The sequence below is a fragment of the Phasianus colchicus genome, chromosome 8 (assembly GCF_987193195.1).
Source record: "Phasianus colchicus chromosome 8, bPhaCol1.hap1.1, whole genome shotgun sequence".
NCBI lineage: Eukaryota > Metazoa > Chordata > Aves > Galliformes > Phasianidae > Phasianus > Phasianus colchicus.
The window spans coordinates 27,536,496-27,560,298 of record NC_143443.1 but is presented as its reverse complement, the minus strand read 5'-3'; the positions used below and the strand labels follow the sequence as shown (position 1 = coordinate 27,560,298).

The following is a 23,803-nucleotide window of genomic DNA, read 5'->3' as shown; positions in this document are numbered from 1 at the left end:
TTTCTCCTTAGTGATGCAGAATTACTACAGAGCATTCATTACTGAAGAGAAGCCAGTTACTGACAAATTATCAAACTGAGAAATTAATTACTAGCTTGGAATATAATGCACAAGGGATAGAACTGAGAAAGCCATGTCCAAGAGAGGTCCATAATTTGTAACAAGTACATTCTAATCAACAATTAGTCCTGGTACAATTAGTACCACACTGGATACTCCTTTCAGGATGACAGACATCACAACTCGTCTGCACATCATCAGTGGTTGAGACAAAATAGCATCATCTTAAAAAAAAAAATAAAAATGGAGACATTGTTCAACCTGACCACGACATTGTCCAACACACAGACTTGACTCTATGTTCCAGTCCTGCCATTACTGCCAGTAAAACAGTTCCATCCCACTCCTCGGAGAAGGGCTCTGGGTATTCAGAAAAGCCTTCCCTGCCCCCATACCACACTCACAGAGAACACAGATCAACTAGGGGAATGTCTGCCCTGAAGAAGAGCGTGGTGTAATTTGCTGAACCTAAGTGGGCATTTCTGCAATGCAAACTCAAAAGACAAGCCATTTTTTTCCAGAGTTTTTCATGCTAAGTGCCAAACCTACGAAAAATGTAACTGATTTTTTTGCTAAAATATAAGAGAACTGGCCAAATTCATCATCTTCCAGGGGAAAACTAATTCAAGGGGGAATTAAGAAAGAATCTGCATACAGATTCTGCACACCATCTCAGAGTTGCATCTTTCACATCAATGAGTAGTATTTGTTAGCTTCAACTACTTCTATGACAAGCAGCAAGACCTGTTTTCCTCTGGTCCATTTTAAGGAACACGTGCAGACCTCTCTCATTATTTAGATACAGTGTTGTGGTTAACAAAGAGCAGAAATGCAACGCTGGCTAAACAATTAAGTAAAACAGCCACAGTCACTGCCTTCAAAACTTTACAAAAGAGATGCTGCATTACTTCAGGAACAACAAATAAAAGGCAACAACTGAACCTAAACCTCTTGTTCAATAGACATCAAAATGACCAACTTTGCATTCAGTATGACTACAGATAAAAAAAAAATAAAGATGCTGAATATTCTCTTTTCTTTAAAGGTAAACCCTTGTCACATTTTCTTCTTCCAGTGAGAACACCCACACTACTAACTGGCTCAGTTGCTACCATATTCCTCTGTAATGCACCTGATCAAGAGGAGCCCAGAGGCCTCCGGACACTTCTGCAGTGCACGTGGCAATGACTGTGATTTTTACAGTTTTACTTGGCTTGTTCACAAGACCCAGTCTTATGTAATCTGTGGGCCTGATCCTTCTCCTAATAAGAGCAATGGCAAATCTCCAGCTGATTCAGTAGTTCTGGACAGACCTTGCAGCAGCCAGAGGATAAACTTTAAGGGCCCAAGCCTTATTCATTCACTGTTCTTGCTTCTACAAGTAATCCTATTAAAAATAATGGGAACACTCCTAAGAGTCAAAGATGCAGGACTGAGAAAGAAAGAAGAAAAACAGAGAAACAGACTGAGAAATATTTGGGGTTCCCTCTCCGGCACAACACAAGCATGTTTCCAAAAGCATCGTCTTATTTCTATGCATTGAATTAGAATACCGATAGAAAACGCATGAATAAAAAAAGGCAAAATGTCTGAAAACGTCATTCGAGGCAGTCAGAGGAAACGCAAGTCCTTGTTCTTTTAAAACAAGGGCAATCTAGCGATGAAAGGCTGAAAATGTGGCCACACACACACTCTCCTTCATATACACATACATACACAGAGGCAGTTCATCAGAAGTGAATCACAGAGAGAAAGATGAATTTGAACCCTTTATCCCCTGTCCTTTATAAAGGCTGCCACTCAGTAAACGGAGATTGCTCTAATTACTGTGACAATTCTGCACCCCGTTCAAACAACTTTTGTGTTCTGGACAGGTTTCTCCGCGAGTTTGAAATTCTTGGCCTGAGAACCGCTCTTGTCTAAAAGAGGTTTCTCGTTGCAAGCACAGAATGCAACACTAACAAGTTGTCCCTCTTTTCAGCTCCTTTCATTCTCCTCTTTTCCAATTGCCTGATTCAGAGCTTAATGGAAACTTGTCAAGGCTTTTCTTCCCACAAACCCTGTAGAGCCCCAAGGCAATCTGCACACAGAGAAACCACAGGAATCTCATATTGTCAATTAAAATTGAATAGACACCTGATAACTTGACTATACATTCACAAATAATATACATCACATGCATATACACAGATGTGCACACGCAACCCACAGATAACTGAGGTATGGACACACCAGCAGCACCTCAATGTACCCTGCTCCTTTTACAACACAGGTTCCAGTTTTCAGACTTGCATTTCATAAACAAAATTCCATGAAAGTACTTTCACATATTATAGTTGAGCAACAGATTTCAATGAAAAATAAACTTACTACATATAGCAGGCATTTGGCCTTTAACAACCCTGGGGATTCTAAAGGTATTTAGCTGCTACCCAGGCAAAATAAGCTCTATGGATATTCTTTACACAGCGGTTTTGCAACCAGTACAGAAGTCAGGTTTGTGACTAGCTCCTGTAAAGATTTTTTTTTTCCCTTCAAATGGACACATACACGTTTTAATCTACATTTCATGGTGTAGTTTAAGAACTAAAATAAAAAAGCCCATAGGGGAATATAACAGGGATCAGAAGTAAACTGAGGCATTCAGCTAAAAATACTGCTAATAAAAATCTCAAAATCTTGACTTCCAGGCAGAGAACTATAATCTGTAACTGCTTTCAAAGGGAAAAAATCTTCTCGCCAGTGTCTCAGAGAAAACAAAGGTAGAAACACTGATTGCAGTCTTATTCTTCTGATGCGTTCAGTCAAGGTCACACTTTCTACTGGATTCTTTAATATTAGCAAACATTTATAATAGCATCATTTCTATAGCAGTGTGTTGAACCTGGGTGCAGATCAATGCAGCATCTATACGCTGTGTTCCAGACCTCGCCTATGTCAGAACAGCGGTCCTGGATTTATAAATCTCTTAAATCTAATTAAACCAATGCAAACCTCTTACTGTGTATGCTCTCAAACCAGTTCACTGGTTTAACCAAGTTAAAATTATTCAGGCTAGAGTTTAAAGTATTTCCAAGAGAACCTTTATTAAATATTTGCATCAGTTAAAAACAGAAATCAATGTAGTGTCTTGTCTCTAAGAATAGAAAAGCCTATGGCCTCAAACTCTTCCACATAATTATTTAAGGAGTCACTGACTCCAGCAGGACTTAGATGTGCTCAGAGGTAACCCCCCACCTTTTCTTGCTCTATTTTTCCTTTTCCTAAAATAAGATCATTTGTTTCCATTGTATCAACATCTAAGAATTTCTCATATTCCCCAGAAAGCCCTTCTGCAGTATTTTCAGTTCAGTATTTTCTAAATATTCCTTCCCACACTCTCCTTTCTGTGTTTGTTCATTTGTTTTTTTAATTTTTGTGGATTTTGTTGTTGCTGCTGCTGTGTTTTGTTGTTTTTGTTTTTGTATTTTTTGTTTTTTTTTTTAATCTCAGCTGTAGCACTTCCACTTGTGAATTAAAAAGCCAAGCCAGATTTTGTTGTATACAGCTCCTTTCTTACCACAGATACTCCTCAGAGCCCCACAGAGCTGCAAGGTAGATGCTGCTAGCTCACAATTATATATTCATACTTGGTAGCCATTAAGCATGCAATCGTACTTCCCATGGAGCCTAGGGCATTAAAACCTGTTCTGCCGAGAGGGGAAAACAGTTAGTCAAAACTAACTGTATAGTAGGACTAACAAAATGGTTATGGGACCTTTAACATCAGAGTCCCTCCTGAATTCAGCTTCCTTCCTGGCCAAAACCTGCTGGACTCCAGCACCCCAGACATCTCACCACAGCCCCCACATCATCTCCCTCCTTGCACTTCCTTCAGCAAGCAGCAGAAACATTTCAAACACAAATACATTCACTGCTCACCAAAGCCTACTTGTCTCCTATAATTTCTATCATTTCACTGTCATCATTTTTCTTTGCTGAAACCAGCAGCTTATGAGTCAGAGAACAATCATTAACTTTTACAACTTCCATACAAATCCACCTACTCACATTAGAAAAGCAGTATTGACATGCAACACAGCCTCAGACCAAATCCTGATCCTGCCAGGATGCTCTGCACTTCTGTGGGAAAGTCAGATACTGCAGGAGCTCATTTAAGAAAGTACCATCGGAAACACAACTTTTTTTTTTTTTTTCCCAAGAGCAAAAAATGCCGCAGAAGAAGCAATCAATGCGACGTTTAGTTTAGTTTGGCTTTTTCAATACCTTTATCCACTTTTGAATGAGTTGGCCATTGGTTCAAGACACTCGGGGCCTGATCCAAAGCCTGTCGTTATTAATAGAAGGCTTTTTTCCACTGACTTCAATGGACCTTGGACCAAGCCCAAGGAAGACAAGATTTCACAGCAGTTAGAGTGACACACATTCTCCACATTCAAAAAAAAAAAAAAAAAAAGCAAAAAACAATACACAGCATTTACAATGTTAATCTGTATAGTGTAGTTTTGTTTATAAGTTTGGAGTTTTGTTGTGATTTATTCCCCCACCCCCCCCTTGAAATAGGCTCTAGGCTGTCAGAATAGAACACCCAAGAAATGTCTCCAAAACTGGAAGGACTTACAAGCAAATACAGAACGCCACGATGGGAGACAGAATAGTCCCAGCATTTCCCCCTGCTCAAATATAAAGCATCCTCTACCACTACATTTCTCATAAGTTTCTGCACCCACGCTTTAAAGTTCCCCATCATTATACGCTCCTCCAGGAAAGGCTACAACCTTACTCATAGTGAATTAATTTGTATTAATATGGCTATCACGTGCGCTTCCATATGAAACCCATTGTTCTGCAGCATTAAGAAAAACCTCACCAAGTGAAGTAATGTGGTACCTTTATATTTAAAGAAATTTAAAATAAATACATTCAAACAAAATTGCTAATATCTTTAGTACATCATAATTGGCACAGCAGAAACCCAGTTATCTTCTCAGTAAGTATTTATAGCATCACCCTTCCCCGTTCATTCCGCATTTTCTTAGAGAATCTGCTGTACCCTACATCTGCAATTCATTGACTTTACAATTTACCACATGTTGAGATGGAGAGGTCTCAGCTCCATTTGAATCACTGCACAAATATGCAAGTGATTTATCGTTTTAAAACTGAAGACTGCAGAAGAACGACTCCACTTTTCCTGAACATTACTCCTTCTGGCAGACCATGAACAATTACAGTTCGTACTAATTAAGCTCTGTAAATGTGCTGTGCCCTGCTAATGCCTACCAGGCCTCAAATTTAGTTTCATGAAGCCAAACTTCAGCCAGCAACTTAACTCATTCAGCACTGCCCAGTTGCCCGCGTGTGACCCCACAAGAACACGGATCGAGGCTGCAGACTGCCTAACACAAAGGAGGGATCCTGGGCAGGGCCTGGCAGGAGCGGGACAGCACAGCTGCTGATAACCTGCTGCACAGGCCCCAGCCCCACACCTCGGTGGTATGGGATTCAGATCTGTCCCCAGGGGCTAATAACTCACAGCATTCCATTGATTAGGCAAATGCATAAAGCCTTCAACAAAACTGTACATTTACTCATGGAAGGGCCACATTGACAGCCTCCTTTTTTCCTCCCCTTCCCAGCCAGGCTTTACACAACCAGCAGAAGAAAAACATATGGGCAAAGGAACACAGCTTTCCACCACACACATAACACAACGTTTTTCTTAAATTAGCATCCAAGTGCAACAGCAACCTACAGGGAGATCGCAGGAAACTGCAGGAGGGATTAAAGCCAGGAGTAATACCTGGGCACACCCAGGTAACAGCATGGCACAGGCGGCAGAGCCAGGCCCAGCACCCACCCCAAGGCAGCAGAGCAGATTTCAGGCTGCACGGGCAGTGTACTACTTCTCCCTGAGCCCAAAATTGCCTGACACTGAGGAGTCAAGTCCCAGGCCCCAAAGTTCCCCTCCAACCACTCAAACACCAGCATGCTCCCCATCCCACAAGTTTCTGGGATTTCTCTTGGCACTCCCACGTTCTTCTTTTGTCTGCCAAGCACTTTCCAGTGCCCCCTGTGACTGCTGCTCCCCAAAGCCCCCAGCGCACCCCCATCCACCCCTCACATCTCCCTCTAGCAGGGTGCAAAGCTTCCCCAAGTGTTCTGCCCTTCCACTGAGCACATCATTTCACACCTTCCCCTCATGCGGGCAGAGAGCCCCTTTTTACACAGGCACACACACCAAGTCGTCACCACGCACCAAATAACTCTAAAACGTGCATTCCCAGCCATCCACCTCTTATATCAAACCTCACAGGATTATCATCTTTTTCTTCCCCCTCTCACTGGTACATGAGAAAATTAAAGGACATTTCCAGGTGTCATCTTTCTTTAAATGTTTGCTCGTGTCAGTATCTAGGATATACTGTCCAATGCTGCTCAGATCTGCCAAGGGCTGTGCTGGCTTCTCCTGCTGCAGGCAGAGCTCAGCCCCTCTGGCACTGCAAGTGTTAATTATAAACTTCAGAACCCACGTAAAAGCACAAACATAAACCAGCGCCTGGGAGGAGGAGCACGAAATTCTGCGCTTTTGGGTGGGGAGGGACAGGATTTCCAGCTCTCCCCACCCCCCAGAACCACACTCCATCTCTCATTGCTTATAATTAGTGAAAGAAATTTGACCCACTGCCAGTGTCTGTGGACCTTGGATATTATAAGGCCAGCGTGGCGTCAAATATCTTAACATTCATAAGTGTTATAGGCTGTAAATAAACCCCGTGGATTTATGACCCTGCGGTGCCTGCCAGCAAACGACTGTGGCACATTTCTTTCAGCAGACCTGTCGAGGTGCAAGTTTGCCTTTGGTTGTAAAATTAACCATTTCCTTCACAAATGTGCCCAATTAGAAGTCAAAGCTGAAGGCTTAGGTACACATTTGCGAAGAGGCAGAGCTGAGGGGGTGCAGGGATTGGGATTTCTCCCCACACCTCCCCAGCGCCCCAGGCAGGAGTTCCCACAGCAGCTCCGAGGTGGGAGCCAGGGATCTGGTTTCACCTAAAACCCCAGGAAAAAAAATAGAAAAATAATAAGGAAGAAAAAAGAGAGTGAAAGGGAGAGAAAAAAGAAACCCACCACTTTCCTATTTCGCCTTGCCTACTGCAAGTGCTGCTTTTGGGCTGCCCTGGAGGGGGGGGGAGCAGACTCCCCCCCAAGCTTCGCCTGTAGCGGGATCCGCTCCCTTCCCCCAGTATAATGTCATCGACTTCCTGTGCAGGAGAACATTTGCTAAATCCAGGTTGTCTCATGCTTAACTGCCAATAATCCAACTTCCACATAACTCCCAGACAGCTGGGGAAAGGTCCTCAGAGTTTTTAGTCATGGTACAGAAACACACGTCCACACAAAAAATCTGCAGCTGTCTTTTTTCTCTACACTACTTTTTTTTTTTTTTTTTTTTTTTTTTTAAATCTGATTTTGGGGCCCGGTCTTGAAAGTCTGACAAATTTAAAACATTTCTACCTACATTCTGGTTTAAAAGCCTCAATGAAAGCTGTGACATATCCCCCTCCCTGCCTCCAGCTGACAAATCAGCACATATTTGCTTGAACAAAAAAAAATGAAGAGGAAGGAGGAGGGAAGGAAAAATAAATAAATAAAATACACTCAAAATCATCAATTCATGTGTGAATGCATTCAAAAAAAGCCAGGAAAGGTGTCTACTGTTTTTTTTTTTTTTTTTTTTTTTTTCCCCAGTATAGATCAGCCACTGCTGCAGCTATTAAAATTGTTTGATTTCCAAGGCAAATATTATTTTTAATGAAGTGCAGTCCTGCAATTATCCGGTATGCTCCAGTAACAGTGCTGCATTATATTGTTTTGCAAGGTCCCAGAAACATGAAACTTTTCTCTAACTAATTTTCACAGCCCCCTAAAGAGAAGCTGGTGGACTCAGCAATGCAATGTTTGCTCCAGAAAGAAATGCTATCAGAAAAAAATAATAAAAAGAAAATAAAAAGAAAAAGAAGAGAATTCAAAATAACTCAGATTCCTTACTGGAAATAAGTTAACAGACCCAATCTGTTTGCCATTGTATAGCAGCTATGCTAATGCTACAGCAGTGATTCAGCAATCTACCTAATTAAGCATGAGGAAAGTTTCTTTACAGAGGTTCTGTTTGATTTATGCTGCAGGATCATCAGTTCTTATTTAATAGCTTGTTTTGCACAAGTCCAGAAACTTTATAAAATCACATCTATTCAATAAAAAAAACAAAAGTGAATAATGCAGTCTCCATTGAATAGCTATGTATCATAAAGTACTAAAGTGCTGACATATTAAGTTGTACCTACATTATTAAATGAGTTGGTGGATGTTAATACTATAATCCATACTGCAGACATTAAACCTCAACCATAAAGATTAGCAAAGAATTAATATTGTCGCATCGAGACTGAAATCTTAACACGCCAGCCATAAATATTTCTGAAGGAGATGAAAAACAATTAGCATAAATACCAAAGAAGGGCAAGAACACCTGTTCTTTTTCAGTGCGATAAGCATTTTATTGTTCTCTATTTAAAATGTAATGACCTGTGTAATTACAGTAATATTACATTGTATTGCAAGGGCTTGGAATGTCACACTTTGAAAAGTGTTGTCAAAACAATTGGAGGGAGGAAAAAAAAGGGACCACCATTAACCCTTCGCACTCCTGGGTCTGCTGCTTTTGTGTCAGGAAGGATTATGTTGTTTCATTCAGCAGATAAAGGAAAACATCCATTTTTCAAAGCAGTTACAGGAAAAAGTTTCTTCCTGGACCTATGCTGTGAGCTGAGGGCTGCTCTCCCCTACAGCCATTCCAAACTTGCACATTTCAGGACCAAACACAAGCTCACCCCTACAACACCACTTAGCAAGCACCAGTTTGGGGGAAAGGAAGATGCAACAGCACCAATAAAAATGAGACTTCAGCCAGCAGGGCTTTCTCAAGTCACAACGCATCTATTTGCTCCAATACCAAATGTATTAACCAAGATCTAAATGTAGGATCGATATGAAATAAACCACTTTTTCATTTCCAACTCCGAAACGAAAACAATGTCCTTTATTATCCCTATCAGGCAGCTCCCCCGGATCCTCTGCAAGCATAGGTATGAAACTGCATTCTCGGATGCATTACTTCATTAGTATGTGACCAGATCTCCACGCAGCACACAGCTATTCTTGCAAGCAATGCTTCTGTCAGAAGCAACCTTAACATGCAAAAAAAAAAATCTTTGGCTTATAAAATTATTCCTATCCTGCTTTTATAAAGAGTTTTCAGCAACTGAAGCATTATTCTTTAGATAATATATTATTCATCATAAGCAGATTTTATGATACTCCACACATTCATGTAACAGTAAAGCAGGAATCGCTGCCCATGTGTTGAACAGACAATTACAGAGACACTGACAAAATAAAATAAAATAAACAGCGATCCCACTACACACAACACCACCACCCCAGAAAAAGGAAAAAGTCAGTAGGAAAAAATAAAGCAACAAAAAACCACACCCACAAATCTTTAAGGTTCTATGCAACAGCAAAAGGAAAGGAAAAGCAGTTCTGTCACATATCTGCATCACCTCGACCTTGCATGTCCTAAACCTCAAATAAGGTTTCTGGAAAAACTACATCAATAAAAATAAAATTAAAAACGGCACTGAATTATCTATACATTTTTAACACGTATTAAAAAAATAGAAATAAACAATAAAGAGCATGATCTAATTTGTCTGGAATAGGAAGCTGTGCAGCAGAGAGCCAGCATCCACTAACAGCAGTGTGACAGCAGCTGCCATCCCGCTCGGTCCTTGTAACATCCTGCTCTCAGGACTCAATTAATAACTTTAATTTTTCCAGGCTATAATTAAGTTGTCGGCAAACAAACAAACACGCAGAATGTGAAAGAATAAGGTTAGGAAGATACGAGGAGGTTGCCAGGGAAAAAACTGCCTACAGAGTGTGGAAATCTCTTCAGATCCCATCTGATAACGGGAGAAGGCCACCTGCCACACCTGCCACGCAGCGTGGCATCCCCTGGGCAGCACCTCTGACTCCCACTAATGCCACATTCCTATGGAGGCCTTTTTAGCTGCGGGGAGCAAGTGGAGGAATAGAGGGAAACTGCAAGGGAACCCCTGTTTGCAAGCGGAGGGAGAGAGGGTCTGGGAAATGCAGTGATTAAAAGGAAAATGAAGAACTGAATCTGCTGTAAGAAAGACGCTTAAGGAAAGGGAAGAGAAGCTGTTCTTCCTATAACCTGTGCTTGAGAGAGGGGAATGCCTTTCAAGCAAAAAGAAACAAGAAAGGAACACAATGCTGCTACTTTGTAACCAAGTGACTTGTTCCGAAGTCATTTGTATCAAAGATTGTTTGATGGTCTGGATCCCTGCGCTTCCAGGGTTTGAGGTTCACCCCCATCACCCGTACACTTAGGAGTGACCATATTCAAAAGAAGAAACGCGCGTCCAGCCCTGACCTCCCCTCCCGGCCATCACACTGCCAACTGCAGTGCCCCTCCGCCACCGCACAGCCCCGCACAGCTGGGGGGCACGGCACAGCACAGCACCTCACAGCACCTCACAGCCCCGCACAGCCACCAGTGCCGCCCCGCTGACGTTCCACTGGATGGAAGCACGGCTGACCCGATGTTAATATTTTAATGCTGTAAAACACTTGTAGATCCGATACGCTGAAGCTGCCCAAGACCTCAGTCATTAGCGTGGCTACAACATCTCTGGAACAGTGGATCTATTATTGTAAATTGCTATCTCGTGTTACCGCAAGGAAAAAAAAAAAAAAAAAGTGTATAAACACACATGGGGACTGTCGGGACTGAGAAGCGCCCAGAAGGAACAAAACGACACTGTAAGCCCATCGACAGCATTTTGTACCCCGCTGGATTTCATCGCTTTAGCTAAGAATTAAGCCACCACCGCCAAGAAGGGACGGAACGGGAAGGGGATGGGACGGCAGCGCTGCCCCGGGCAGGCGGAGCGCAGCGCTGAGCCCGGGCCCCGCTGCAGCCCCCGGAGTTCCGCGGGACGCCAGGAGCGGGGCTCAGCCCGGCGCCGCTCACACGCAGGGGCAGGCGCACCCTGCCCTCGGGATTAAATACAAAACAATTTGGGGAAGAAAAAAAAAAGAAAAAGAAAAAATAAAAAAAAAAGCTCAACAAGAAGAGGACGCTTTCAGCACAACGCGTGTTGCCAGCACGCTTGCAGCAGGAATTTCGCTCGACTCGCTTCGATTTCGCTGTTACAGTTCGCAAAGAGGCGATCCCCGACTCCGGCTCCGGCCCTCCCCTCCCGCCCGGGCCCAGGTGCGGTGCGGTGCGGTGCGGCGCAGGGCCGGGCCTGCCGCGCTCTCAGCTCCCGGAGCGGCTCCGCGCCGCGCCGCGGGCCCCGGAGCGGGAGGAGGGCGGCGGGGCCGGGAGGGGCAGCGGGGCAAGAGGCCGGCCGAGGGCAGGAGAGGGTTAAGGGGGAGGAAAGGGGAGGGGGAGCCGGAGCCGGGCCGGCGGCGCGGAGGAGGGCAGGGGCCGGCGGGGCAGCGGCCGCTCCCCGCTTAGCGACGGGAGAGGGGCGTGAAAACAAATATAGTAATTGTTAGGGAAAAAAAAATAAAACTTCCCGATTCTGCGGGTTTTCTTTTTTCCTTGCTTCGTTCCTACTTTACTTTTGAGGCCGCTTTCCTTTTTGTTGCTTTTTCCCCCCCTCTTGTTTTTCCCCCTCCTCCCTCCTCTTAACCCCACATCGGAGGGCTCCAGCAAGCAGCCCGTAAAACTGAAAGTAAAAAACAAATCGAAAAGGAATAAAATAAAATAAAATAAAAAAAGAAATAAAACAAAAACCAGGAAAGGAGCGAAGGAGAGAAGCAACATGGCGAAGTGTAAACAAACCCCCTCCCGCCACCGCCCGCCGAGTTCGCAAAGTTTGCGGCGCGGGGGAGGGGGCGGCGGGGCCGGGGCCGAGCGGGGGCAGCGGGGAGCGCGGCGCTGGGGGGGGGGGGGGGGAGGAGATGAGGGAAGAAAAGGCACAAAAAAAAAAAAAGGCACTCACCGTCCTCGCCGTCGGAGAGAGCGATCCGTTGGGCAGATACGGGCTGCTGAGGTCGGGGATCATTATAAAGGGATAACCCGGGTATGGTGGGCCCTTAAACAACCCTCCATCTTGCCTCTTCGCAGCTAACATGGCGGGGGAGACACGAGAGGAGAGGGGGAAGGAAGGGGGCAACAGAGGGGAGGGCAAGAAGGGATGGGGGGGAAAGGAAAAAGTTTTTTTTAGCGAAGTGTCCCGCAGTGGGGATCGGGCGGAGGGGCTGCGGGCCGGGCCGGGCCGTACTCACCTTCCTCCAAACTTTCCCGGGATTTATCTCTGAAAGTTTCGGAGCGAGGCGGGGGCCGCCGCTCCGCCTGGGAGAGGGCCGGGGTCGGCGTGGGAAGAGCGGGGAGGGGGTGTTTTGGTAATGGTGGTGTGCGTGTGGGGGGGGTGGGTTGGGGGGGAAGGAAAGGTGTGGGGTGAAGGTGGAAGAAAGGAGGTGTGGGGGAAGGGGGGAAGGACAAAACAGGAGAAAACAGAACAAAACAGAAGGCATCGTTACAAGTTGGTGCCGCGGAGGAAAGTTGGGCGCCGGAGGGAGCGGGACCCGGCGGCCCCGGCCCCGCTGCGGCCCACGCCCGCCGCCCGCACGGCCCCGCGGGGTTCCCCGTACCTCTGAGTCCGAGGAGCTGTTTTGATTCGTTTCTGATTCATTGACGAGAGACGATTTGACATCAGCTAAATCCCTCTCGGCCGAGGAGTTTTCGGAGATCTTCTCCTCCTGCTCCCCTTCGTCTTTGAAAGAGATCAGTTCATCGTTGGCGCCCAGGTCGTCCCCTCCACCGCCGTTCAGCTGCGGCATTTTCCTCCTGCCTCACCCCACCAGCAGCAATTTTGCAAAAAGGGGAAGGGGGAAAAAAAAGAGAAAAAAAAAAAAAAAAAGGAGGGGAACGGGGAGGGGGGAAAAAAGGAAAAAGAACAGGGGAGGGGGGGGGGAAAGTTTGCACCAAAAAAAGAAGAGTCCAAGGTGAAAGTTTCTTTTTTTTCCCCTTCTCTTTCCTCCTGGGGAGGGGAAAAGAGGGAGGAGGAGGGGAGGGAAATGTCTCTCCTTTGCTCCTTTGCACCAGTGACTTTGGGCTTCTTCCTTCCCTTCTTCTGGATTTTCTCTTTCTTTCTTCCCGGAGCTGCTCACGGCGCGCACCCGCACTCGCGAAAAATTAATAATAATCAAAAATATAGAGCCGGGGGGAGGGGAGGGGGGGGGAAGGGGTCGTAGGGGGGGAAAAAAAATAATGCACCAAACAAACCAAAGAAGTCAGCTGTAACGGGGGGGCAGCGCCGCCGATATTGGGAGCCTGTGCCGCTCGGGTTTGAGTGAGTTGAAGTTGGACTGAGAGCTTTTCAGTTCAAAGGCGGCGCTGATTGACAGCTCGAAAAAGGGGGATCGAAATCCGGAGGAACGGAGAAGTCTGGGATCCGGGATTATTGACAGGGAGCGAGCAGCACACCAGGCACTTAATGAGATGCAGGAGGGGGCGGGGGCTCCCGGTGACGTCTGCATAAATAAACAGCTCTGGGGCCGGGAGGGGGAGGAGGAGGGTGGGGGAGGCAGAGCTAACAATGATCCTTTGGGGCACGGAGCAGGAGGGCGAGGGGCGGGGAAAAAAAAAAAAAATTACATTAAATTAAGAATAAAAATTGCGCCGGACTCTGGAGGTGGGGGCGAAGAGGCAGAAGTGCCCTCGGCTGCGCGCTGGGCGAGAGCGAACTTTTCCGCGGCCGACGCTGCGGACCGCGGTCGGCTCTATGGGCGCATCGCCCAGCGGGGTGCGGGTCCTCCGGAGGGTGGGCGGCCCCAGGATCAGCATCGCAGGGTTGGGGGGGAGGGAGGGCTTGGTAACCCTCGTTGGGGGTAAGAAACTCCGTGCGTGACAAGCCCCGTAACGTGGTCAGAGCCCTTTGGTCAGCAGCACTTGCTCCTCGCGCGTAGCACGGCGGTAGCACGCAGGATTCAAACGTGCGGGTTCACTCCCTGAACATCAGATCTTTCCGAATTATCGCAGAGCGAGGCGCGCTGCGTTGTTCGATGTTGGGTGGTTTGTTGGTTTTTTTTTTGTTTTTTTTTTTTTTGGTTCTTGATGTGAAGTTAAAAAAAAAAAAAAAAAAAAGAGGAGGAGGAGGAGGAAAAGGAATGTGACTGCTAAGAAGTTAATTAGCATGGCAGGACGGAGAATCAAGGACTCGCAGACTTCAGAAGCGAAAAGTTGAGGCGGCGACGTCAACAGAGCGCGGTGGGGAAAGGCGAAGGCGAAGCGGTGCCCCTGCGCGCAGCCCCGCACCGCTCACAGCCCCGCACCGCGAGGCATCTGCTGCCCGAGAGCTGCGCGCCGAGGGGACGGGCAACAAATTGGTGTTGTACAGCGACAAATTGTAACAATGGCAGAGTCAATTGGAAACTTTAACGCGGGCAAAAAGGAGGGAGGGGGGGGGTGAAGAAACGGGGATTTCAATGGGAATTAGTAAATCGCCTCGTGGAAATGGTGTTGGAAAGGGAGCTGTGCTAAATAATCCAAACATTCCTCGAGAAATCTAACCTGCTGCTCACACTGAGGGCCATTCAGCGCAGAGGGTTTCCAAAACAAAGCCAATTTGTCATGCAATATTTAGAGAGTTTGGGGGTTTCGGCTAAACTGTCTTCTCTAAAAAGAATAATAAAAATAATAATACAGAGATCGACAAGGCTAACGCGAATTCTCAGACATTAAAAAGTTCACATAGAAATTTGCATACTAAAGGGAAAGATACAGACAAAATAGAAATAAAAAAAAATCACTGCAACTTACAACTTTAATATTAATCAGTAAAGCAGAAGTAGAGCGAAAGGAAGCATGAAAAGAAGTAAAACAAATGTGTACATTTAATCAGACAGGATTGCATAGGACACAAAGAACAGGGCTAATTAGTCTCAGCAGGTAGGGACTAACCTTCAGACTTCATAAATAAATAAGTCTGTGAACAATGTCTAAGTGGGAATATGGAGACAGAAAAAGGATTATTTCAAGACACCCAGTAAAAATGTGAAGAATGAGATACTTCACTGTTAAATCAATGTACAAATGGATTGAACAGTTTCCTTTTCCACCAGTTTTTCCACTAACTTGATTCTACTTTCTGAGATTTGGCTCAATAACTCCCTGCAGGCACTCACACTTCCCAGTGCCCCAGTGATGCACTCGCTGTCTTTGGTTTGCAGAGTAGCACCTTAACAAACCTTCTCCATTTCTGTTTGCTTTTTGATTTTTAGAATACCTTCATATGCCAGAACAATATGAGATCAGAAACACAAATGTGACACTCTTATTGACTTTGCAGGGCCACGCGTTATTATTTGATCCAAATGAACAAAAAAAGTTGCACGGTTTTGTTTTGTTTCTCAAAGACCTTTCTCCAATCTTCTGTAGGTTTGTTTGTTTTGTTGTTGTTTTTTAAGTAAGTGCACTTCAGTTCCAGTGTGGTTGTTGACTAATTATTAAGCACCATCAAAAGCTGGTGATCAAGACAGGCCCAGGCCTTGCCCAAAGCCATTGCAGAAGAAGGGCCTTATTCAGTGCTTCCAGCAGTACCACCAGGCTATTCCCAAGGGTTTTGGTCCCCTGGACCACAAGTGATGTTCCTAACATGAGTAAATGTTGGGTCAGTGAGTACAATGAGTAAAAGTGAGCTGAGTGTCATCTGCTCTGAGCCACAAGGTGCTCCTAGCTCTGGCATCTCCTAGTAGTGTCCCAGCTCTGTGTGTTCCCACTGCTGGGATCTTACCACCACAACTGGGATTTGCCATCACAATGGGCTCAGAGGAGCCTCAGGACTGTCTGGGAAAGCACTTTGCATCCTTTATGGCAACATTGAGTCCTTCTGATTGCAAACATAAAGGTTACTGCTTTCAACCTACAGCTTGAAGTCTAAGTATTGTCAATGATTTGACAATGATAACACAACATGATTTAATTAAGGTCACACGAGTCTCTTAGGATAGCTTATGCATCTTGTTTGTACCATTTTCATTTATGCAAGAGTCTCTGATCACACTGGGGAGAGAGTTGGCCCCTTGAGAGCCCTCAAGGGGTCAACAGCTCCTGTTGAAAAGTGGGCTCTCAGGTCATACCTCAGATTTAAACAAGCAAACAAACAAACAAACAAACAAAATCAAACAGTATATCATTTACCAGTGAAAAAAAAGTACAATATTCAGAAGAGCACCAAGTTAATCCGCAGCATGAATCATGACTTTTTGTTTAGATACCTGATTTTAACAAACAACCGTAGAGACAAAGCCAGGTGCTCCAAGTTCAGACTTCATGAGACTATGGCTTTTTGTTCAAGCTGACCTATGGTGCAGGTGAAGAAGTGGTTCTTTTCAGGCTTCTGTAACTCTCCCAACTCGGTACATTGCACCACATGCTGAGCAATGGGGCTTGGTTACTAACAGGGCAGTCACTACGTTACACCTGGGCACAACATTTCAGTCCTAAGAATCCTGCAGAATCTCATGAACAGCAACAGTGAAGCACGTGAGGTTTGCCTGCCATTTCACATTGCAGTGAACTGGAAAGGGAAGAGGTTGACTAGGGGCAGCCAAGGAAATGTATTGTTTTATGAGAAATGCAGTGGAATCTTTAATATCACACCAGAGGCCCAAGTCTGTATTGGAGAAATATGGTCTGCTAACTGCCAGCTGGATCTCCCAGCTAATGTTTACATATCAGGGGTGAATCATCCATTTTCGTGGTCTTCTCCAAAAGGTCCCAATGTAAGTTGCAATGTGTAAAATTCAAGTTATTTATTTTGGAAAGATAAAAGCACTTTGGTTGACCAGGCTGGGATTTGAGTCTACAGCTCAAAGGAGTCTGTATGTTTACAAATAATCTTGGATCATTAAATCTGCTCTGAATGTCAAAAAGATTTCAATATTGAAAAGGTTCCAACAGCACAAAGCAAACACATCTGCCCAGTCCCTTTCCAGTGCTAGCTCTTCCAGAGTTAGCAATGAGGGGATTTTTTTTTTTTTTCTAGAACAGGCAATATGATGGCATAAAAAACACAGAAATTACATCTCCTGTCTGTGTTCATTTGCTTTGACCAAAACAAGCACACGTTAAAATTGAAGACAACTGTAAAATGGGAAAATGTCAACAAACAATCAGATTGTGGTGCTACTAGATTTCTTTGAGACTTTAGATTTTGCATGTACTGACCAAGTCGTGGTGCAGTAGTTGAGCAATAGGATCGGGCTTTCTACCCACTCTTGAGGGGGAAAAATTGGAAGATAGGTACAAAAAACCCTTGCACATTGTTTGTTTTCAACCTCATAACACAGTCTAATGTCTTTAAATCCACTTTCTGTTTCCCAAGTTGTGGCTATGGCTCAGAAGGAACACACTTCCCGTTTGGCACCTAAAACACAGACGTACCTCTTGCTTTTGTTAGAGATAATTCTGTCTAATAACAAAATGGTTAATAGGCAGAGATATGCGTTCATGCAGCGATTATTCACACTTCATCGTGAGGTGATATCAAGCACCATAGGAGTGAATGAGAAGAAATAGGCTTCTAAAATTCAGAGCCCTACATAAATATACCATTTTTTATTGACAACATGTCTTTTAACCCTAATAGTAATGGAAGAAATCCAATAAGTGAAACATTTACTGCATAACTTGCCTTATTTTTGGGTGGTGTCTGATTCCTTTCTAGCTGTCTCTAGAAGATGTTTTTAGCCTAATTTGCTCCCTAGAAATTTCACTCACTAGAGTTATACATCTATGACGTTTTATTGCCTGAAGCCAAGTCTGAATAAGAACTTTCTTAAGATATACTTATCCTAATGCCAGTCTACAAGAAGTAGGCTGCTTTAGTTTGATTTATTTGTGCAACAGAGATATGTGTGCACATATACAGTTGGTCACTGCCTCAGACTGGATCTAATACTCCAAACAGAAACAAACAAAAACAACAAGTTTAGCCATGTTCATTTATAAATAGACACTTTTAAACAAATAACGTTTATATTTATATGTCTCTGTTTTCCAAGCCAACCCAAACAGTAGTCCATTACATTTACAAAATACTCTGCTTTCACAGGAAAGGACTAGAGTGTATTTGTGTGTAGGTATAAGCTCACAAACATCAAGCATTAGCCAGATGTGGTATTATGCTTTACTATCTCAGAAATACATAATGGCTCTTAAGGAGCCTGAGTATAGAGATCACCACCTGGGACTGCAGACCATTGGCTTCTTCCCCATGCCTCTCTACTTGTTGCCTTTGGCAACTACCTGGGCAGTCAGTGCTTTGCAGCAAGAACCCTCTTTTTGCTGGGTGGTTATGCAGAAATATATGTTCCTTTCAGGAACAGACTTTCAGGATGGCATGGCAATACAGATGATAAGATGATAATAATTTGTGCTTGCACTAATGTACCTTCTGTGAGGGTGGTCTTGTAGGTGAGCCATGGTTGAGTGCAGTAAGCAATGAACCCAGCAAGATTTAAGCCATGAGTATGCCCTCAGCCAGAATTGACTGCCCTTTCAGCTGACACACAGTAATTAGCTGTGTATGCATTTGTAGTCTGTTGCAATATGAGGTAAAAGGGATTAGTTTTGCAATGGTCTAAGAACATGAACATGCGCCAGCTGCATTCCAGCTGTAAGGGCTCTGGCTGATGGATGGTAATAGGCAGCACAGGAGTACTAACTTCTTAAAACCATCAAGTTTAACAACGTAGGATTGTCTGATCATATCCTACAATCAGAGAACCACTCATGTTGGAAGAGACGTGAAGACATCTCTAGTCCAGCCTTCTGCTCAGTGAAGTATTAGCACTGAATTCAGATCTGCTCATTTAGGGTTTGGACAGTCAGGTTTCAAAAACCTCCAAGGACAGAGATGAGACAGTTAGGAATTACAACTCTGAATTTGTTCTTGTTTCATAAGGTTCATATTGGCCCATTCCTCTAGCCTGTCCAGGTCCTTCCAGATGGCAGCCTTGCTTTAGAGCATAGCAGCTGATCTGCCTGATTTGGTGTCATCTGCAAATGCGATGAAATCTCCCCCAGGTTATTGACACAAATATCAAAGAGAACAGGTCCCAATATAGGCTCTTGCAGTGCTCTAACAGCCACTGACATTTGAAAATTCCACTCATGAATCTCTACCCATTGAGCTTCATCATCCAAACAGCCCTTTACTTGTCAAGTTATCCACCCCTTCAGACTGTAATGTTCTAATTTGAACACCAAAGTGTGATCTCTTGAAGCTTTGTGCTCCCATCACAGGTTCAACCACTTTGTACTCATGACTATCAGTGTTGTCACTGTTTGTCCTATCTCTGTCCAAATCCTCTTTGCTTGTGCGTAGAACTCTAAGTAGACTGTCACACCCCAACCCACCTCCCCTGCCCATGCACCATTTCCTCAACACCCTTCAGACATCTTCTGGATCTGTTGCATCCCACTGTTTTGCACTACCAGTTGAATTCGGGAGTTTAAAGTTAAAGCAGCACAGGCTGTGATCTGGAGTTCTGATTGCTTACAGCCTTCACTGACTTCCACTGACTGGTGGTCTGTAAAAAACTCACTGCAGTATGACCCATATTGGTCTCTCCTCTGTCTTTGACCCACATGCTCCAAAGCATTTGTACGGCTCCTTCACAGAGAGGATAACCTCCCTGTTTTTCTTCCATTCCTCTCTCTCCTAAAAATCCCGTGTCTGTCCATCACAGGGCTGCAATTGCAGCCAAGTCCCAGCTGACATATCCCCAAGTCACTGCCAAATCAATTCACTACCCTGTGCCTCAGTTTCTCTCCTCCAGTTAGGACTCACATTCTTCAGTGCCACCACTGCTTCTTGCTTCATGTTTTTCCTGTCCTGAACACTTCCGTGCAGCCTACATCCACTATCATAAAGCACTCAGTGAGGGTGAATGAAGGAGATAATGCCATTTTCCCTATGACGGGAAGTTCTAATTTAGGACAGGAAATGGAAGAGCGCGGTGTTTCCTGCGAGCCCAGAGTTAAGCACCCAGCTCAGGCCTCAGCCAGGCCTACAGCCACACTTGCATGAGAAGTTCACTCCTCCTGGGAGCAGCAGAAGGCATGGAGGCAGATTGCCACTTTGTACAGAAGTACAGGAATGTGTGGTTTCTTTTCCCCAGCAAGGCAGTTGATGCCAATATTTTGCACAGAGCCAGCAGTATGCCACTACGTGTGCAAACAAGCTCCTGCTACAGAAAGCTAACAAATATATTAATTAATAATTGATCGTCTAGAGTACAAAAAAAAAAAAAAAAAAAAAGTAAAAGACTTCTTAGGAAAATCCTTCTTAAAATGTCTTTAAATGTCCCTTAATAGCTAGACCCATTTTTTGTAGATAATTTTGCTGCGCTTTACTACTTCCTAAAGAATCATTTTCTGATTCGTAATTCTTCTTTAAAGGCCATTTTGGCCTTTCCTTTGCTTTGCTTCCATCTGCTGAAGCCTCTACCTTCCCTTTTCTCCTTGTCATTTGGCAAAGGTTCAAGTCAGCCCAGCAATGAGACGGAGAGGGTCTTGCTGAAGGAGCAGGGCAGCTTCTATTTTTCCTCTCTGTGTAAAATACGCTGCAATTTATCAACAGACAGAGGTTTTTCTTGCAACAACGAATCTGAGCTAGTGCATACCAAAAGAGTGGCACTGGAGACTTTGTGGTTGGCTGTTGTTTCAGGCACATGCAGTCTTTACGTAGCCTGAGGGCATAAATAAGCAGACAAGAGGGAATGGACAGGCCTTCCTACAGTACAATTAGGTGACAATGAGCTATCCAAAACAATCAGGATTGCAGGAACATCAAGTGCTCTCCCTGCGTGTCAGGAGTGCTCCCAGGATTTGTTGCATCAGAGGCTGTGTCTGCTGCTGGTGTCTCTAGATAGTGTCTCTGGAGAGGCACACTTGGCAGGCATAGGGAACAGGGCACTTTCTGGGAAACTTATTGCAGCCTGAATATTGTAATTAGCTACAGTAGAGCTGATGTCTGAGCTCTCTGTCCTTGACGCAGGATCCCTAGAAAAATGAAGCAGAAGAGATGGACCCACAAGTTCGACAGAGAGGCATGTGTAGGGGGGAGAAAGTAATTCCAAACATTCTTCATCTTCTAGACTGGGAGAAGAGGCAATAGATCTCATGGCGTTTCTGCTCTGTCTCTGCACAGCGTTTTTTTTTTTTTTACTTGCTTTCTCCTTCAAAAAATATGCATCTGCAAGGGTGAAGCCAGGGAGCTGCTCTCCTCTGCCATGTCAGCTTTCAGGAGTTCAGCTCCTTTCCAAGCTCCTAATCCTACAGAGCTCTGTTTTGCCCTGCCCAGAAAGGAGGCTGGAATTCCAAACTGAAGGGCAAATATAAGATTGTTGTTAGCAACTGTCTTACAGGAAATGCACCACATTTGGATTTCAAGGCATTTGGTAGATGTAAAACTTATTTGGAGCATCTTTTCCTAATTAGAAAAGAGCAAAGGAGAAGCATGGCTCCTGCACAAACAGGCAGTAACACATCAAATTATCTGCTTTTTTACCAGAGACACAGGTCTATCACACACACGTACTCTGTTCACCCATTTTACAACAGCTGATGGTGGCACTGAGAACCACTAACTCTTCAGGCTACAACACTCACAGGACATCTGTATCTGTGGGAAGACATACTGTGGCATTCAAGGCATTGTGGTAGAGCTGGCAACTCCACTCCCTGCCTGAGGCACCATCTTCTCTCTCTGTTTTGCCAAACTCCTTTGTTCAGCCTCTTTCTTCAGGGCAGGGAACTGAGGCAGAATGGTCAGTCATTTTGTTTAAGAAGGCTGCAAAAGAGAGCAGAGGTCATATAGTAACACTAGTCTCACAATTTTGGTGGCCTGGACTCAAGAAGTCCATGTCCAGAGGGGCCCAGGAGAGCTGTGCACATTGCTAGCAACACACACGTGCCCTCCAGCTCATTCTGTTTGTTTGGCCAAAAGCAGTCTGTGTCCAGGCAGAAGCCGAAAGAAAAGCTAAAATAGAACATGCAGCCTATTTTGCATATTTTTCTGTGGCACTAGAGGAGCTACATGATTTATAACTGAAGCATTGACTGCTGCAGTACTGGACAATTACAGGAAAGTTCGTAAGGCAGTGGTGTGCAGGCCTAAAAGAATATGAAATTCCTTCCTTCCTCCTGCTTTCAGACTAGAAAAATGATGAATTCTCACAGCTCCCTTTGGGAGAACAGCCAAGAGCCTACAGAATCAGACCTTAAGATGCTCCTGTCTGGACAAATAAGTGCTGTTGTCAATGACCATCTATAGCCAGCTCAGAACATGCAGGGAGCTTCCATAGAAACCCGACTTCATAGTCTCAGCTACATGACATGTCCTAAAATCTCTCTGCACCAATTAGGTCTTGTGTGCATGAATCTGTTAACCAAATCCATGAGGTTCCTTCTGAGCACAAAGCTAGATGTTTATATTTGAAAATGCAGATAATAAGCTCTTTTGGCAGGGACTATCTGTTTTCATTAACTGTATGTATAATGTTTAGCAGAAAATAGCAATGTTAGTTTTAAGACAAAAATTTTCACAAATGTGTTGTTTTCTTTTTTGTTTTCTTTTTTCTTTTTTTCCCTGCAATCAGATATTATTTGGATCTAAGCATTACTTTCATACAAATAAATAAAAGTAGGACTTTTATGACACTGTAAGGATCTTCAGCTTTGTGGTTCCGTATTGCAGAGGTCATTGAATTTCAACAAGTGGTTCCTGCCTCTAGCTTGTCATTTCTAGCTGAGCTACAACATTTCATTTAGAAAGACATCTGGCCTGGTTTCAAAGACTTCAAGTCAGAAATTCCCTTTCACTGTAGGCAAGTTTTGTACCAGTGGTTATTCATTACCCGACCTGGGAAACAAACAAAAAAAAGGCACCACATTTCCACTTCAAATGCATCTCCCTCTATCACCAATCAAATATTATAACAGAGTATCATCTAATATCATCCTTTCATTCTCAGTAGCCTCCTCTCCTTTTCCTGCAGTTCTCTTGCTGTATCTGAGCAGGTCCACATGCCTTCAGGTTCACCTCCCTGGCACCAGGCAGAGGGCTCTTCTTACCATATGTGAATTGCAGGATGAGGCAGTGACAACAGACTAATCTGAAGATCACCTTTAACAGTAACATGTCAGAAAATATTTTGTCTCACCTGGATTCCAGCTGGCCGTCTGAGGTTCCCTGCATAGCAAACAAAGAGACCCAAATGTCTCCAGACAGTGACTCATCCCAGCTAGCCAAACCATGTCCACTATGAGATGACTCAACTACTAGAGTGTCTAAAGGACTGGCATAGACTGCAAAACAAATTTTTAAATCCCTAAGAGCCCCCGCTTTTGACGAAGTTACTTTGTAGAAGGAAATAACTGTTATCTGAGAACAGAAATAGTGTCTTTACTTGTTTCACCTAAATTTGTTGTCTGGTGTATCACGCCAGTTGATGGTATGCACCTGCTTGCATTCCCTAGTTGAAATCTTGAACATACAGACCATGAAGGATAGACATTTCCTAAGCACAGCAATGCAGATACACACATCTATGGACTGTGGTTTTAACAAGA

At 44.4% G+C, this 23,803-nt stretch overlaps 1 protein-coding gene across 15 annotated transcripts in view; it reads right to left on the bottom strand.

The window, feature by feature from the left end:
* TCF7L2 (transcription factor 7 like 2) overlaps window positions 1–13,910 on the bottom strand; it is a 170,698-nt gene extending 156,788 nt beyond the window's left edge. For all 15 annotated transcript variants that reach the window (XM_031597458.2, XM_031597463.2, XM_090145510.1 and 12 more), the window contains exons 1-3: window positions 12,814–13,910; window positions 12,448–12,514; window positions 12,162–12,286 (exon numbers count right to left, since the gene is read on the bottom strand). In XM_031597458.2, the coding sequence (XP_031453318.1) occupies window positions 12,162–12,286; window positions 12,448–12,514; window positions 12,814–13,002 (381 nt within the window). In that variant the 5' untranslated portion in view covers window positions 13,003–13,910. The remainder of the gene's footprint in view (window positions 1–12,161; window positions 12,287–12,447; window positions 12,515–12,813) is intronic.
* Window positions 13,911–23,803: the final 9,893 nt, after the last annotated feature.